Source organism: Haliotis rubra, unplaced genomic scaffold (assembly GCF_003918875.1).
Source record: "Haliotis rubra isolate DU_JTF1 unplaced genomic scaffold, ASM391887v1 Scf1193, whole genome shotgun sequence".
In the NCBI taxonomy this organism is placed as follows: domain Eukaryota; kingdom Metazoa; phylum Mollusca; class Gastropoda; order Lepetellida; family Haliotidae; genus Haliotis; species Haliotis rubra.
Genome location: NW_025765107.1, coordinates 127,854 through 147,502, shown reverse-complemented (window position 1 = coordinate 147,502; position 19,649 = coordinate 127,854). Strand labels below are relative to the sequence as shown.

The window sequence follows — 19,649 nt, the reverse complement described above, 5'->3', positions numbered from 1 at the left end:
ATGGTGCACATTATTCCAGATCTCGAAAACTGTAAAACTCTGATGTGTATCACGAATAGATAATGAGTATTTTCAGCATTGTCATTGCATACATCACGCAAACATCAATGTTGAAAGGCAAAGGAAATTGATGCATTAATTTTACATGATTGCCAAATTTTCGCTTACCACATTAGTACTTTACATTAGACTGTTGATAAAATAATATGTGAAATCAACCTATTATTGCTTAGAGATGACTAGAAATTATAACACGCGTGTACATGTATATAATTATAGTAAAACGTTGACTGTAAATAAAAACGACAAGATTCTTGCACACCTGCAAGAAATATCTGCTGAAAGAGTCAATCGTACAATTCCGACAGTACCATGTGTTTAGAAACCACTCACAAAAAGTGATGGGACCAGGTCTTCTAAACCGTATATTGCAGCACTCTCGTCTGTAGCATACGGGGGCAGTTTTGTTGTTTCTGCCCAAAAGGTTGTCTTGTTAATTTTTGTGTAAAATGCTACGAAGTTAGTGATACTAACCAGCCGGTGCAAAAAGATGCCTCTCAGCAGCAGATTACTTTCTACAAAATGTTATGTACTGAAAACCAATATACTCTCCTTTTACCCTAAGTTTATAAAACAACAACAGGACAATAAACTATAAAAATACTACTTTACAGTGTTATGTGTTGTGTGTTGATGGTAGTTTTGTGTGGTCCTGTGCACAGAGCTCGGGTTAGTCAATCAGTTGCAGTTAAGTAACGTTGAGCTCTGAGACTCTTAAGAATTTCTAGGACTTAAGTCCTGCCCCACAACGAAGCACATGAGATACATGTGGCCTCACCTTAGGCAAGTGCGTTTGTTCAAAATTGTCTCTGTTCAGTAGAAAATGGGTCCCCGGCTGGATAAAGTCATGTGACTATAACCTTATAGCGCAGCTTGGGTTACCCAGGGTAATAATAATCAGATTCTGATTAAGCGCCGCGAGCAATCACTTGGTGTTTGGAGACTGTGCGCTATAGACGATGACTTATATTATTATGTTTTACATATTAAAGATAAACTGCAGCAGAGAGGGTTCGGTTGATCCTGGCACAGTCAGGCTGGTAAGGCTCATCATCAGCACGGGGCACTTGCCTCCTCTACACACAGCCCAGACAGCGAATGGGACTTCTCCCAGGAAACGCTGCCTAGTCGAACCCAACTTTCCGGAGAATATGTATACTCCCCAACCCTGCAGCCTTCTGCATTACCCAGAGTGTCAGAAGGGCTGTGCTCCCGGTGGAGAACCCGGGCACTCTCCTGGTCTGTGCCAAGAGATCAGGAGGTACCAAACCAAGAACACCGAGAACAATGTGGAGCCTGACGACAGTGTACTTGGGATGCAAGCGAGACATTGCAAAGGCGAGGTCCGCATATTTATCATGCTTTTCCTGAATCTTGCCAATCACGTTGCTGTCAAAAGGGACAGAAAATTCAATGATATAAATGAATTGATTAGCTTTATCAGAAAGGACAAGATCAGGTTTGTTGGGTGGAATTCTTCTCAGGCTGTATATGGACCTATTCCACAGGTGTTTGAAAGCATCATTTTCCATGACGGCCTGGACATGTTCTGGGTCGTAACATGGATGGACCTAGGAGTCAAAGCCACAGGCATGGTGGAGACGGTAGTAAAAGCAACGAGCCATGCCATCATGTCTCTTAAGATATGCTGTTTGTGCCAAGGAAGGGCATCCACTAACAAGGTGTTGGACAGTCTCTGTAAATTCATTACACAGTCGACATTTCATATTGATATTTTCTTTAAGAATCACATTTTGGCGATTACGAGTTGGAAGTGACTGGTCCTGAACAGCAAAAAGGAAGCCCTCAGTTTCACATTTGAGACCAGCCGACTTCATCCAGGCGAAGGAGTCGGTGGGATTGCTATTCTGTACCACACACTGCATGTACACACGATGCAATGGCATCTCAGAAAGCCTCTCCACAAAAGACCGACTCTGGGCAGACTTGGTGAAGGACTTCACCTGGTTTACTCCCATCGCTGTACCGTCCAGCAGTACATCGCCACCATCAAAATCAACCTCAAATATCAGATTCTGTCCAACAACTTTGGCACGCTTAAAATAGCTGTAGAATTCTTTGCTTTCATCATGAGTCTTCACATGCATCACCAGAGGATCATCCGATAAATAAATATGTGCAAAAGTACACAATAAAATTCTATCATGAAGAGCCTCCACATTAATCAAACCCCGACCTCCAGAATTGATTGGCATGTATAAACGGTAAAGAGACGAACGAGGGTGGTGGGCTCTGTTATCAGACATGATCCTTCTGGTCAGGCGGTCAAGACTCTGAATGTCTTGTTTTGTCCAATCAACTACTCCAAAAGAATAGGAGAGGACTGGCACAGTAAAAGTATTGGAGGCTTATACCTTGTTTCGAGTATTTAGCTGTGAGCTCCAGATTTTCTTTAAGCGAGATTTGTACTCGGCCCGAAGTTTGTCTTGAATGTGGGCATTCTGGAGCTTGTCTCGAACTTGCATTCCAAGATAGGTGCAGGCCTGGTCTTCCACAAGACGCTCAATAACTCCTCTCCTCTGTAACTTGACCGATCCACCATAAACTACCTTGGCACGTTTCAAATGAAGAGTATTACATTTGTCAAGTCCAAATGTCATGCCAATATCATTAGAAAAGGATTCGACGAGGAGAACCTGTTCTTTCAAATTGGGCACCCGTGGTGGGTGCTGGGTAACGCTAAGTGCTCTTCAACCCCCGTTGTGAACCCAGGGGTATATTTGGTCTACCAACCCGTTTGCCGTGGGTTGCGCCCCTGTGTCGGTGGAGGACGGGAGTCTGGTGGTTGAGGGCACTGGTGGCCCAACACACCACTTCACCCCTTACTTCATCTAGACGGGTGGTAGAACTGGCCCGGTTCTATCAATCGGCTGGTCACGCCAAGCCCTGTGCTACGTCTATGTACTATTTCACCAAATTTTGAGAATATTACAATGATATGTTTATTTCTTGGCGATTTTTTTGGAACTCAGAATTTCAACTACACAATTTCATGTATGTTTTTGCCTAGTGTCGTATGCCCAGAACGGTGGCCCATGGGCCAATCTGGTGGAATCATTATTTTTTTTTATTTTTTCTGCTGGAGTATATCATCCGGGTATCCTTGGTGCTGAAAGTGAAAGATCCGCTTGTTTTTAGCATTGTCCTTGTGATACTCCGTGGTGGGTGGAGAGCTCGGATGATGAAATCTCTACACTAACCATGGCTTATGAAACCCCCACCCAAAAAAACAAAACGTCCTCTGGAAAATGATCCTGATGACGATGACCTTAGACCGTCCAAATCAATTGACTTTTGGCCACGCTTTCTGTGATTGAAACTGTCGACAAAACACCATTAAAGTTGTTTCCAAGGGTATTCAAGGTATCGCCGGCGATGTTAAGAATATTAAACGGTTACGTTCAGGTGCGTTACTGGTTAAGTGCGGGAAACAGCAGCAATCAGCCAATCTATTGAGCACTGAATCGTTCGTCGGCATTCCGGTCACTGTCTCTGCTCACAAGACATTAAACACAAGCAAAGGTATCATCAGAGATCGTGATCGGTTGTTTTCTGACATGTCAGAACCTGACATCGTGACTGAAATGAAAGATCAAGGTGTACTCTACGTAAAACGTTTTTCAACCCGTAAAAACAATAAAACTGTTCAGACCAATACTTATCTGTTTTCCTTTTCGTCACCAACTGCTCCCAAATCACTGAAGGCAGGTTACTGCAATATCAATGTTGACACCTACATTCCTAATCCGCTCAGATGCACTTTAACAAATGCACCAACTGTTCAGGAGAACATTCATCTCTCTCAAAAGAGTGTCCGATTTGGAAAGAACATATGCAGATCAACAAGATCCAATTTACCCAAAACATCAGTTTTTCTGATGCCAAAAAACTTGTAAAGAAATCTGAACTTACAGAAAATTATACGTCAATAACCAAAATACCAACTAAATCAAGCCCTAAAGTATATACATCATCCACAAGCTGTCAAACAAACTTGACTTGGGTCAAAGGCGACAATCCACAGCTTTTGTATCCTGCTATATCATCTCAAACTACGGAATCACTTCCTAGTACGTCCGAAAATCAGTCAGAGTCATCTTCTTATCATAAATCATCCTCTCAACCACGTTCACAGTCTCAATCGTCATCTGATACCCAGCATATTGTTAAAAGCAAAATTAAACCGAAGCATGTTGATGCTTAAAAAAAAAAAAAAGTGGCAGAGCCCCAAACGGGTCGGAAAATAGAATTCAGCTATACAACAAATATGGATCTCTTGAGGCCATGGACGTATGTGAAAACGTCCATTCTAGGGCACATAGCTTGTCGCCCAACAAAAAGGTGCGGGGTAGATCCCCAATACATCCCCTTAAAAGATAATGTCTTCCAATAACATTGTACAGTGGAACTGCAGAGGGTTAAGGAATAATTTCAATGTTTTGCAGCTATTAGTCAAGGACTTCACACCATCAGCCATTTGTCTGCAGGAGACATATTTAAAACAGACGGATATATTTGACCTACGCCATTTCAATGCATACCATTCTTTTTCACCTCCGGGTGATCGGGCCACTGGAGGATCTTCGATCCTTATCAAACAGAATATTATCCATAGCCCTGTTATACTTAATACTGGTCTCCAGGCGGTTGCCGTGCGACTCACATTTCATGTTGCGCTCACATTATGCTCTTTGTACATCTCACCGACTTCAACTCTTGAAGAAGACTGAACTTCAAAATCTATGTGACCAACTCCCGAAACCTTTTATTATAATATTGAGATTTAAATGGCCACAACCCACTGTGGGGTGGTACAACTACTGACTGACTGACTGAGTTTGGTTTTACGCCGCTTTTAGCAATATTCCAGCAACATCACGGCGGGGGACACCAGAAATGGGCTTAACACATTGTGCCCATGTGGGGAATCGAACCCGGGTCTTCGGCGTGACGAGCCAACGCTTTAACCACTAGGCTACCCCACCGCCCCTGGTACAACTACTAATACTAAAGGTAAACTATTAGAAGAGTTCTGTTCAGATTATGATTTATGCATATATAATGACGGTTCTAACACATATTTACATCCTGGCACAGGAACTTATTTAGCTCTTGATTTATCAATTACAAACTCACTCCTATTGAATGAATTTGACCTCTGTGGAAGTGTCCATTTTCCAACGATATTAAAACCTGTGAGCCCATCTGATATTACGCCATCCTCAAGATGGAACTTTAAAAAAGCTAACAGGAATTTATATCAACCCTGTGTTGTAGCAGACTTAAACCTGAACTGTTTATAGATGTTTCTGATGCCATAAAGGATTTCCCTGATGAACGCAGTAATATAGCTGATGAGTGTATCCCCAAATCCTCTGCAATTCCACACATCCGACAACCACGGTTCACCAATGAGTGCAACAAGCTAGGAAGGCACGGAAGAAGGCTGAGCATTATTTCCGTCGCCATGCTATAGTCCATAATTTGAATACATTCAAAATTTTAAATGCTAAGGCACGGCGTACCTTCAAGCAATGTAAACATCAATCCTGGCGGAATTATGTGTCAAAAATATATTCACGAACGCCGATATCAAAGGTATGGAACATGATCAAGAAAATAAAAGGGAAGGGCTCTTAATCTAGCATTAAGCATCTTAAAGACGGAGACGAATTATTAACTAGTAAATCTGATATAGCAAATAAACTTGGAGAAACTTTGGCCAAACATTCTTCCTCATATAATTATATCCCACAATTTCAAAAATATAAAATGCAACAGGAAACGAAAACTATTAGTTTCAATTCAGATAACGTGGAAGATTATAATGAAATATTTTCTATTCATGATCTTCATACTGCTCTTGATCAAGCTCATGATACGGCTACAGGGGCTGATAGCATACATCATCAGCTCCTGAAACGCTTACCGGATTCATGCTTAGAAACCCTCTTAACCATGTTTGTTGATATTTGGACTTCTGGACAATTTCCTTCTTCATAGCGCGATGCTATTATTGTACCCATCCCTAAACCTGGACGTGATCATACTGATCCTTCGAATTATCGACCGATCTCATTAACTAGCTGCGTGTGCAAGACCATGGAACGCATGATAAATAATCGACTTGTGTGATACTTGGAAACTAATAACCTTATAACAGGCATTCAATGTGGTTTCCGTTTAAACAGAAGTACCATCGATCATTTAGTGCGTTTAGAATCCTTTGTAAAAAATGCCATTATTCAAAAACAACGTGCAGTGTCGATCATTTTCGATTTAGAAAAAGCATATGCACTACATGGAAACATGGTATTTAAAGAGATTTACACGATTTTGGATTGAGAGGCCGTTTGCCTCAATTTTTATCCAACTTTTTAACTGACAGGCAATTTCAAGTCCGCGTGGGCTCTACCCTGTCTGATCATTACAATCACGATCAAGGTGTCCCACAAGGTAGTATTTTGTCTGTGACATTATTTAGTGTTAAAATCAACAGTTTATCAAAGGTTTTAAATGATTCAATTCATGGATCTGTCCAAAACAAAATGCATACATTTTTGCCGTAAATACAAACTACAAAAAAGACCCTGAACTATTCCAGAAGAAGCAGCAAAGTGGTTTCTCTCAAGCTGTTAAGTTGGATCCGGATCATGCCCTACCCCCAGATACGCTGCAGAAGTTCAGAACCTTACTTGATGAGTATGACGATGTCTTTGATCCCAACTTCAAAGGTTATAATGGAGCTTCTGGTCCTGTATATGCTGCAGTCAACATGGGCCCTGTGTTGCCTCCTCAAAGGAAAGGTAGAGTACCCCAGTATGCCAGAGATAAACTTGAAGAGTTGCAAGCCAAGTTCAACGATCTTGAAGCTAAAGGAGTGTTTGTTCGACCGAAGATGTTGGGGTAACTGCTGAGTACCTTAACCCATCCTTTCTTGTGAAGAAACCTCAGGGCTAAGCTTTTCGCTTAGTTACAGCTTTCGCAGATGTCGGACGATATTCAAAGCCCCAACCATCACTTCTCCCAGATGTTGATTCCACTCTACGACAGATTGCTCAGTGGCGATTCCTCATTTCCACGGATCTCACCAATGCCTTCTACCAGATACCTTTTAGCTCGTGACTCCATGAAGTTCTGTTGTGTAGCAACCCTTTCAGAGGTGTAATGCGAATGTATGCAAGATCTGCAATGGGCATGCCTGGATCCGAGACTGCGCTGGAGGAGTTGATGTGCAGTGTACTTGGCGACCTACTTGAAGAAGGGTGGTAGTAAAACTTGCTGATGACCTGTATTGTGGTGGTAATTCGCTTGATGATCTATACAGCAACTGGAAACGTCTACTGGAGACTCTTCACAAGAACAGTCTCAATCTCTCTGCATCGAAGACCATTATTGCACCCACATCAACAACCATCCTCGGTTGGATCTGGAGAAACGCGTACGATCTCTGCAAGCCCTCACCGGATCTCTACATTGTCTGCTTGTGCTCCTCCTGAAAAGTGAAAGGACTCCGGTCCTATGTAGGGACATGCAAAGTGCTGGCACGAGTTATTCCCAACTGCTCATCTATCCTGGCACCCCTTGATGATGCTATTGCCGGAAAGCAGTCAACTGATCGAATACATTGGACTGAAGATCTCATCCAACTGTTCAGGGATTCTCAGAGGGCTCTCTCAACTTGTCGTGTACTCACTCTTCCACGTACTGGTGACCAGTTATGGGTTGTCACCGATGGTTCAGTTAAGAGACAGGTGTTGGTGCTACCCTCTATGTTACTCGAAACAACAAGCCTCTCCTTGCTAGTTTCTTCAGCTCCAAGCTCCGAGGTCATCAAGTGAAGTGGTTACCATGTGAAATAGAAGCACTTTCCATCGCTTTAGCTGTCAAACACTTCAGCCCTTACATGATCCAGTCAAAGCATAAGACTTGTGTTCTCACTGACAGTAAGCCTTGTGTGCAAGCCTTTGAGAAATTGTGCAGGGGAGAATTTTCTGCCAGTCCACGAGTGTACACATTCCTCTCCATTGTGAGCCACCATCAAGCATCTATTCGTCACCTTGCAGGTGCCGCAAACCTGCCTTCGGATTTTGCGAGCAGAAATGCACCAGATTGCCATGAACCTACTTGTCAAACTTGCTCTTTCGTGGCTCGTACGGAAGATTCGGTTGTCCGTATCATTTCCATTCAGGACTTTATCACTGGAGAGTCAAGATAACCATTCACAAGCAGAGCTGCCTGGAAATCCATCCAGTCAGAGTGCAGTGATCTTCGACGCACACATGCCCATCTCACTCCAAGGTACACGTCCGCCCAAGAAGTTGACTAACATCAGGGCCGTTAAACGCTACCTACAGGTGCGCTCCATTGCGCTGGACGGCTTACTTGTTGTTGTCAAGGAGGAGCCTTTCACGCCTAACAGAGAACGGATCATTGTACGGCGTGAAATTGTCAGTGGATTACTGACTGCCCTGCACATTCAACTCAATCATCCGACCAATCACCAGATGAAACAGGTCATACAGCGCTACTTCTATGCCTTGGATCTTGACAAGACTATTGAAGACACCACTTTCAGTTTCCATAGATGTCAATCACCGCAAGAGTTTACCACATACAGTGATCCAACAGTCCACTGGAGACCCGCCTGATACTATTGAATCAGTTTCAAGAGCGGACGCTGTTCGCCGCGAACCGGCAATTCATACTTGTAGTCCGGAATGTGTCACATCTCTTACACTGTCCTGTCTACTCGATGACGAGCGTCACGACACACTCCGCAGCTCAATTATTGCTTTGTGTAGTGAAGTTCACCCAATGGATGGACCGCCTGCTGTCATTCGAACTGATCCAGCTCCCGTTTTTGTAGCCCTTGTTAATGACAGGTTTATGAAACAAAATGGTGTAGTTATTGAAATCGGTCGAGTCAAGAACAAGAATAAGAACCCAATTGCAGAAAGAGCTGTTCAAGAACTCATAACTGAGTTACTCGTCCAAGACCCTCAGTGCAGTTACGTCTCGCCCCCTCAACCTTTCTCTTGCCACTGCACGTCTGAACTCACGTATCAGAACCAGAGGTTTCTCCGCCAGGGAAATGTGGACACAACGCGACCAGCACACAAACTCTCAGTTGCCTATACATGACATGGATCTAATTCTTAGTCAACATGGCCAACGTGTGTCCAATCATTTATCAAGTGAGAAGTCTAAGACTCACACCCTCAAGCAGGGTCTGACACCTGACATTGATGTAGGAAGCATAGTCTACATTCACAGCGATGGCTCCAAGTCCCGTGCCCGTGATCGTTACATTGTCACAGCAGTTGACAATGACTGGTGCAACGCTCAGTAACTTCATCGATCACAACTTCGAAACACTTCCTATAGAGTGAAAAAGTCGGAGTGTTACTCTGTTACAAAACCTTCACTGCAACAAGCATCCACTTTGTCGGCTGATCTTCAATATCTGCCAGTGGGAGATGAACATGACAGATTCCCAAAGTCTCTACCTCCTCCTCCTCCTATACCAGATGTCATCATGGAGCCCCCTACACCTGCAGAGAGAGCTGACCCCTATTATGCTGACATGAATTCACACCCGTATCGCACTACTGGCAACACTGACTATCCAGAAGATACTTCAACAGACTCCCCTATCGATCAATCAGAACCTTCTATGTCTCCAAAGTTGCGTCGGTCCAGTCGCAATCGTCAGACGCCATGCCACCTCTCAGACTATATCCTTTACTAGAGTAATGTGTGTGAGCATCCTCTGGTGATACTGTGTTACATATATCAGTTGCTTGTATGTGATGGGGCAGAATAATCCCCGAGACTGGAGGGCAGTCTACTCAGTGATGGTCCCTCATTTCCTTTTCAGTTTGTCAGTGTTATAATTATAATCATATTTGTTCCAAAGAGTCTAAACGACGATTTACCATTTGTTTACTGTTATTAACTTTAGTGATCATATTCTACCACATAGGCCCGTTGTATTTGGTATTCCCCTTTCATATGCAAACATTAGTGGATCCCATCCATAATTTTTTTTATAAGACGAAAGAAGGAGAAGTTACGCCAGTTGGCAGTTAGTTATTAGCGAGTTAACACAATGACTCTTAGAGTTATCTCCCTTAAACATAAACTCGCTTTCCCAGTTTTATGTTCGGTTCTTCGGTCTGTCTGTGTGTCGCCTTGGCTTCGACAATAAAGTGTTTGGATTTGATTGCACGTGTCCTGGCTGTTTATCGTGGAGGCGGAACCTTCTCCATTGGCGCCAGTCAAATTATTAGGGTTGGCCATCGATATCGATCACAGAGATCTATCATCGTTAAATGAATACCGGTCGAATATTGATGAATATCAGAGAAGCAACATTCAGCAAAACTGACTTAAAATCGGAAAGAAATGAATGTGAGTGGTAACATATTTGGGCTTGGATTACCAACACAATACCGTCCTGAACATAAAAAAGACCTACTCTGTATTTTCTGAGTAAATTTAAAAATTATTTCGCGAAATCATTCATTCCCGATATTATCGATTACACAATTATCATATCGAAAATCATTAATAATGATTCTCGTCGATATGTCCGATTATCGATATTTTTAGCCAGACCTACAAATTACATACATTCACAAAAAAGGTAACCGTGTGTCTGGCTAGTCAGAGTCAACACAATCGATGTTCGCAACTGGGATACGATCCCGTTTGTCGCCTCTTTAGACAAGCACGGGTTACAGAAGATCAATTCTAACCTGGATCTTCACGGGTGAAACTGATGTTTAAGTAACCACGTTTGATTGTAAATGTACATATCTATTCCGTCCACCACCACCAGCGCCACCACCACAAAAAATTAAATTTTTTATTGTGTTCATTAAAATTCTGGCAATCTGATTGGTTAACTGGGAACATTTCTTTTGATTTCATTTCCCAATGAATCTAAAAAATAAGCCACGCCCACCGAACCGGACTACTTTCGGACCTGAGGAATGTCGGGGAATACCTTTACACAGCGAGGAATTCCCTTGCACTCAGGTACCTTAATGAACTTTGGATAAACATTGAAGTGATACATTGTGGTTAACATAAACAAACAACTCAAAATTATCCGTGAACGTTAATAAAGTGTTTATTTAATAAAAAGTGTTTGTCATAATACATTATTTGACTGGTTACTGTGGTTACCACGTGCAGTCAGCGAACGGTCGTCTGCAACTTGTCTTGTTTACATTCCAACAAGATGGCCGATTCAAGTACGGAAGTTTCGATCTGGGGAATTTTGAGTCGATTTTCGAAGATCAATCTACCGGAAACGTTGCAACTCTTAGCACGGATAACATTGATTTTCCGGATGATTTAGACCTGGAAGAAATTGAAAGTTTGTTAGAGATAACAGCATCAACCAGATCTACAAAAACATCGGCAAATCACGAGATGACTAGTGCAATGCAAGTCGATGATAAGCCATCCCAAACACATCGTTTCAAACGTTTATCAAATAATGATTTACTTCGAATGGACGACTACAGACAATCAACATCCACAAAAAGAAACACAAAATGGGGTGTTAAACTATTCCAAGGTAGATATACACAATTCATATAAATATTATTTTCAAATTCCATCCTACGTATATTTTCTCAAAACGAAAGACCGTTCATCAGCACAAAGTTGTATTTTTAAAAATGGAACAATTATCAGAATGAGATTAAATTATGTAGATCTAACCGAGAAAAATGATTTGCTATAAAGTTACCTAGTTCAAAGTTTACATAGTTGGGTCTGTCATAGTCAGGTTTCTAGATATTGTTTTCGTTCTGTTTATTTAGATTGGTCGTTCGAGAGCGAGGGGAGGACTGTGGATTTTTCAACAATTACACCAGAGGAACTTAACACAAAGTTGAGATTTTTTCTACACTGAGGCACAGCCTAAAACCAGGAAACAAGATGTGAAAATATGCCGGCTGCACATGCTGCCGAGTATCCTAAGAACACTTTAAAAATGTTCGTTCTGCCCTGAAAAGACACTTAAATGATATCGGGAGAGATATTGACATTGTAAGAGATAAGCAGTTTAAGTCTGCAAATGATATGCTTGATGCCAAATTAAAGTACAATGTACAACATGGCTTGTCACGTCCACACAACATAAATCAATCATTGAAACAAGTGATCTGATGAAAATTAGCACTTATCTGCATTCGGCATCAATCCTTATCCTTTATCCTCCGGTACAAAGTATTGGTACGACTCTGTGGCCATCCATTTTGTAAGTCGTGGTCTTGAATTTCACCAGCAGCTTACGCCCACATCCTTTGAATTTGCGGTAGATGATAGCAATGTTGAATATGTCACACTGTCCCACGAAACGAAACAAAAAACATCCAGGGTGGTCTCAGCAGCGATGAAGCGCAAAGCGACAAACGAATGTACGCGACGAATGATATAAACCAATGTGTCAATGCACTTCGCCAGCTCCTTGACAAAAGTGACCCAAATGCCGGATCACTTTTTCGCACTGTAATAAAGATGCACTTAGTTCTCCAGACGCACACAACATTTGGTATACAGCAACCCCAGTCAAAAATACCAGTTCACTCGTTTCATGTCTGACATATGTCGCAATGCCCAATGTAGTCAGTCATACACTGCTCATTGCCTTCGCGCCACAGCAATCCAAGCCATGAGTGACGCTGGCTTTGAACTTCGTCACATAATGTTTATGAGTGGCCATAGGAATGAAAGTTCCGTGCGTAGTTATAGTCGCCACACAACGACTACTCAAAAACTAAGAATTAGCGAGACGCTTTCCGCCATTGTAACGCCTCGACAAGAGCATGCGCACGTTGGAACATCAGTTCATGGCATCGCAATCCCAGTCACATCACAGCCCCTTTCCACTTGCGCAAATACTGCTGCCACTAACAATCTCAGTTCCACTAACTTCATGTCATCGGGCTTCATTTCAATTCTCACTTTTCAAACTGTGTCTTTCAGTTCGCTGGTAATAATTCAAATGTTTGAACTTGAAACTTTGCCGTTACCGGCATGCGTCACGTTGTCTTGTTCCGCTCTGATTCGCAACCCCGATGTTAGCTTGGTTGATTGACAGCTGTTTGGGGGTGCTCTATGCTGATTGGCTAATGGTTTGGTAGGCGTGTCATTTTATGTAAATGAGTCACCTGAGTCATGTCACGCCATTACCGAATTCTTACACCGAAAATGTTAATCCGTAAATCGGTGGTAACAAAGATATCTGTTTCGATGAATTTGATTGTGTTTAAATAAAATATTGTTGAAAGCCTATAGTATTTGTTGTTGAATTTAATTATAAGGATTGACTGTGTATTTCTTTCGTTGCATTGAGGTATGAAACTAAAAACCAATGTGCAAACTTTTGTAAGAATCCTACTACGCGGTTCATACAGTTTGCACATTGGTTTTTAATTTCATACCTCAATGCAACAATAGATAGTGCCAAAAATATTTTAAACGATTCAATTCATGGGCCACGTTTTATAAAAGACTTCAAAATATCCTGTCGTTGTGAAATTAAGAGTAAAATTAAGTATACCATCAGCTGCAACATGTCTACAAAAGCAGAAATGGTGTCTTGACAATGATTATAATTAGATTTTCTTAATCCTAGACAGCTGTATGCACGCTTCTCGGAAATACAAACTTCAGAAAAGTTATGATGCATAGAAGGACCTCGTGTGAAACCATCGAACAACAAAGAAATGTGATATAATTAACAATTGCATTCAACAATGAACGATTTTTACAAATCAAAACATAGGAACTGCAATTACAATACAATATAGAGTGATATCACAAATACAAAGGCAGTATAATATCAAAACAGTGATTGTAGTAACAAAGGGATGGCTGATAATACCCACCTGTGTTAATAACATCTGTGGAAGCCGTCTTTAATGAAACAGGCTATAGCTTTTACTGGCTTAGTCAACAAGCTGTCTTTCTCAATGAAATTAAATCTATTATGTACTTAAGGTTACATGATATAGCAACTCTAAAGGGACCAATTATCAAAACTGAACTTGTCTTTAAAAAAATATTTGAGATGTATCCCTTTCTCCTTGACTCTTAAATTCGACTTAGAACTTGCTGCCACCGTTTACCTATAGAAGTAGGAAGGTGGCACAACATTCTACCCGGAGAAAGAATGTGTAACCTCTGCGATACGTGTGATGCTGGCGATAAATTTCATTACATTTTTCTTTGCCCTTCCTTCAAACAGCATCGGAATAAGAGGTACAAACAAACACACACACACACACACACACGTAACGAGTGTTTATGTGTGTGTATACTTAATTTTAACACATTAAATATAGTTAATATGTTAAAATTTAACGAACTGTGTAACTGTAAACGAATTAGTGTTTAAAAAATGTGGATATTTTTTAATACCATCATGACATTGTACAATTTTCCATGTAAACCATCCCACCATCCTATTTACTCTAAACTGTATATTTGTACCTCTTCTGCCGAGTATTCTGGCCATTTCATCCAAGACGTGTTTAATGGCTGATCAAGGGATCTTTTTTGCCAGGGTGACAGATTAACATTGTTATCAAAACATGGAGGATGGGTTGGTTGTACCTTAGCAAATCTAGGGATATATCGAGAAATCTAGGTAATATGTCGAACAGAAATTCAGGTTCACCATGCACACCATCATTCACCATACCTGTTGTGAATTTTACTGCTCGTCACTTGATTCTATGCATACATACTTCTCGATACCTGGTTGTAATAGCTTTTAAAATGGCATTGTTAAAGTCACATAACATATTTCAGCATATAGTGATGACAAAACAATGTGTGTCATGAATGACAGGGACAAGCTGCATGTTAGACCAGCTGACGTGTGACGAACACATACCATGGGACTTCGGACTGTAAACAAACCAGACCATGAGGAAAATTTCGGAAAACCCAGTTAAGTAACCTTTTTATTATTACTGCTACGTAGACGTATATAGATACATATGCGGTTTGCGGTATAACAATTGTATATCCATAAAATCGTAGATTTTTAACTTTTATCCTTACATAAAGGTTAAATACGCTGGTTATGACGATGTTGACGACGTTATTTTTGAAATAGGGGCATAGTGGACTGGTCAAATTTGTATGAGAATACCTTCTGGCCTGGGTGCCGTTCCACTAACCGATCTTAGCCCTATGCCAATCGTAAACCCCTAAAATCCCAATCTTAGCGTGACGTTACGATCGGCATACCGTTCCACTAACCAATCTTACCTAAGTCAATCGTAAAGTTAAGATCCAAAGTCTAAGTTGCTCATGACCAACTTAGGATCGCTAAAATCAATCGTAGAGAGACCAAAATGGCGACTTTCATTATTGTATGTGAAGAAGAAGAGCGAGCTTTACACCGTGAGCGAGTTTTCCGAGACCGCTCACAGATTCTAGACACATCATCGGATGACGTGCTTGTGGCGAGGTATAGAATGCCTCGTCACGCCTTGTTCATGCTGATTAACAAGGTTCAGCCACACATTATGCCAGATACTAAGCGTTCACACGCACTTTCCCCTGAAACCAAGGTGTTGACTACCCTAAGATTTCTCGGGAAGGGTGGATTTCTTGTTGAACTGGGAGATCTTAATGGTATATCCAAGTCAAGCGTATCTAGGCTGCTCCGTCCAACCATTCAGGCTATATGTGATGCGTTGGATAATATTTCCTTCGACCAGACACGGGGGAGTATCATCAGGACAAAGAGTGATTTTTTCAAACTCGCAGGATTTCCTAAGGTGATTGGTGCCATTGATGGGACTTTGATCCCGATTGCGAAGCCCCCTGCTGACGAAGAGGCTGCTTTTGTGTGCAGAAAAGGCTTCCATGCCATTAATGTGCAGGCAGTATGCGATGCATCCCTCAGGTAAGATGGTTGGTGTTTTTGATGTAATGCAATAAGTAGAATTCATAAGTTTCGGTATACTGACTCGAGCGAAACACTTCCTGTTTACATTAGAAACGATCTTGACCAATGGCTATTGGTTTCCTGTCACTAACAGATGGGGCCCTCTAAGGGTTAGACTATTTGTTACCAACTCGTCATCATTTAATTATACTTAAAATCGTTAGTGAAATGAAGATTAACACAGTACACGTATATTTCTATTGATAACACGTTAGGAATTATATCAAAAATAAAATGTCATGGTGAGGCCAAAGGTCTCCTGCAAGCACAAATTATTTTCTCGTGTTTTGTACTCAGTTGGTAGAGCTAAGACTGTCGTTCCAAAATCCTCGCTTCAAATCCCATCGGGCACTGTTCATTGGCGGATCCAGAGGTCTGTGTGTGCAGGGGTTCGCCCCTCTTTTGTTTTGAAAATGACTTAAGACCACATTGAAGATTTGTTTTGCGTTGGAGGAGCCAAAAGGGGGGGGGGGGCGAAACCACCAGCCACCCCCTTTCAAAATTTGTGGATCTGCGCATGCTGATCATATATTAATGCTTTAAGTTTATTTTTTGTAGTTTTCCCATTCCTAATATTCCCTATTTCTTATTCTTATTACATTTTACAGTTTGATTGAAGAACTACAAATAGAAAAAAAATGTGCAGTCTTTATATTAAAAATGTACATTACTTTAACATTTCAGATTTACTAATGTTGTGGCAAGATGGCCAGGATCTGCGCATGATTCCTCCATTCTAAACAACAGTATCATTGGACAAACATTCCAACATGATTGCCCAGACGGTTTTCTCCTTGGAGATTCAGGGTACAGTAATGTTAGTTAGTGTCAGATGTATTTGTATGTATAAAAGCATGATTGGCATATAAGGTATTTTTATCTGTTACCTAATTGTCATAGTTTAACTTAATGATCATATTATAAATACATAACTTCAAACTTGATGCAACTCTTTTTCTAATAGCCATATCAATATTTCAATTATGTTTTGACAAAGATATGGGTGTCGACCATGGTTGTTGACCCCTGGCAGATCCAAGCACCCCGGCTCAGCAGAGATACCAATCAGCACACTGCAAGACAAGAAATGTGGTAGAGGGCTTTTGGTGTCCTGAAATCACGATTCAGGTTGGTTTCATAACAACAAATATAAACTTGCAGTCATTATCAAAAATAAAAAGATTCGTCAAATTAAAATGATTTTCATGAAATTAATTTTACTGAACAGTTAGGTAAAATTGAGAATAATTCATGAAAGAAGTTGATTTGGATTATGAAGTGTTGTAGTAGTGTTAATATAAGTTTGCAGGTGTTTGCACAAAAGCACTGGATACCTGCCCTTCTCTACCAAGAAATGCTGCAAAGTAATTTTGTGTGCGTGTTTCTACTTACACAACTTCTGCATAGACCTGCGCCTACCCCAACCCAGAACCCATGGAGGAAGACAACACAGATGACCCCTACCAAGGAGCGGTCAATGACGGCCACCAAGTCCGACAACACCTCATTGATCATTTTTCACAGCATGAACATGGTGATAAGTAGCATATTCACTTTAAAAAGTAATTACTAGTATATGTTACCTTCAACCATAAACAATGAATACAGGATAAAATCTCAGTTTTGTTTATTTTATACATGCACACCATTAAATATTGTTCAACTGCAGGAATGCATCAAATAGTACATCAATTGTTTTTGCTAAATTATGTCACAATATTAAAATAAGCCACATTCTTTAATCAAAACTTATCACAGGTGTGATGAAATTTTCAACATTGGAATTGTACATCCTCTCCTTTAGCTCAAGACGCTGCCGGTCAAGTGCCAGTCTGTCCCTCTCTAGTGCTAGTCTCTCCCTCTCCACGGCCAGCCTCTGTGTCTCCACACTAAGCAGCTGTTGCAGCACCTCCAACTTTGACTCCTCTACCTTCACCAGACCCTGCACATGGCTTGTGGTTCCGCTTCTGGGGGTTACTGTAGAGGCTGATGTTGCTACAGCTGAGGATATTGACATCGCTGTGCTTGTTGCTATCTTTTGGGATGGGGGGATCACAGGACTTGCCACTGATGTTGTGGATGTACTTCCCGCATTAACTGATTCCACTGTTCTTAGTGCTAAAACATTGAACAAAAAAGATGTTGAAAATGTTTAAATTCTTTACAACAAACTTTTACTTCAAATCTCATGAAATCATTGATATTTATTGTCTATGAAATTTGACACATTATGGGGTGTAAGAATACACAGACTTTCAATTACTATATCTGGATATGAAAATGTAAAACATCCTTGGTGTTCACAATTTCTCATTATTTATACACTGTTTTGATAAATATGTACCTGCAGCACTTTCCTGAGGGAGACATGCTTCAACTGTTGGAGGTTGATCTTCTATAAACAAAGTACATACAGGAGCATCATTATTTGATTAATTAATCAAAAATAGGTACAGATAATAAATCCCTTGATAAACAGTTACTTAAAATTACAGTTATACTCAAAATCTAATTCATATATCTTCATTGTTATGACCACTGGTTTTGGTGAAAAGGTGTCAAATTAAATTATAATTACCAGTACAAAGTGGAGTTTCAATTCCACCATCAATTCCCTCAACCTGACAAATAGGAATGGTTGAGAGCACCTGAAAACATGAATTTGAACATTTGAAGAAAACTATAATTTCACATAAGAAATAAATTTGTGGTACATGTAATAAATGGCACTTTTGATATTCAAATGAATCATCTATTTAACCTCGCCAGGTAATATACAACTTGTAATAATAATATTTTATGCAACTAATTTTCTCTTGTCACAACTAAAAATACTACTCAACGAAATAGATTTATGATAAGGAAAATTAAATTTCATCTTCCATTTATTATATCTGTGAAGTAAACATTTCATACCTTTTCATCCAGCTCATTGAGCATAACAGCAGAGGACCACCGCCAGTCTTACAGGCCTCCTTTTTTTCATGAGCTGAGCTCTTTTTTTTTTACCACCTGGCATCTGAAATCAAATATTTCATATAGTCTTTTGGCCACATACTCATTACAGGTTCTGAATTTTAGGGAACCTAGTTCATCACTTTGGTATAGAGACAATGTGATATACAATTTAAATCAGATGAAAGAATTTCCTTCTGGAAAAAATGATCATGTACATAAAATTTTCATCATACAATTTTCATGTACGTCTTCAATCACTCTAGTCTCTTTCATTTACAGAATAACACTTTTGATCTGTAAATATTGAATACATGTACACTGATATCATTTGTGACAGTCAGATGAGTTGGTTGGGTAAGTGTAAAATCATAATGAATCTTGAGGTGATAGATAATTTCAATTGTTGGTTGAATGTATTATTTTCAAGGTTAATCTATTCAAAGAAAAACAAAAGGAATTTTTACCTTATGTCATTCCACTTCTTGCGGACTTCACACGCCGATCTCACACCAGCTGTGTTGGCACTTATTCTGAAATATTAGTATAGTATAGCATCCAATATACTTATCATAAAATAATTATCTGTTTGCCATAATATCAAATTCTTTGAAGAATATGTCAATGA

At 40.4% G+C, this 19,649-nt stretch overlaps 2 protein-coding genes across 2 annotated transcripts; one reads left to right on the top strand and one right to left on the bottom strand.

Moving 5' to 3' along the window:
• The first annotated feature begins 15,373 nt into the window (after positions 1-15,373).
• LOC124261377 (putative nuclease HARBI1) lies at positions 15,374-17,611 on the top strand. The gene is given in 7 exon segments (XM_046695691.1): positions 15,374-16,024; positions 16,751-16,891; positions 17,073-17,093; positions 17,095-17,160; positions 17,162-17,194; positions 17,376-17,430; positions 17,474-17,611. Coding segments are annotated over 7 exon segments (1,011 nt in total). The 5' UTR covers positions 15,374-15,467.
• Positions 17,612-17,804: 193 nt separating this feature from the next.
• LOC124261404 lies at positions 17,805-19,010 on the bottom strand. The gene is made up of 4 exons (XM_046695724.1): positions 18,983-19,010; positions 18,645-18,714; positions 18,411-18,461; positions 17,805-18,184 (listed from the first exon to the last, which is right to left on the bottom strand). Exons 1-4 carry the CDS (start codon positions 19,004-19,006, stop codon positions 17,805-17,807), a joined length of 525 nt encoding a protein of 174 aa, XP_046551680.1. The 5' UTR covers positions 19,007-19,010.
• Positions 19,011-19,649: the final 639 nt, after the last annotated feature.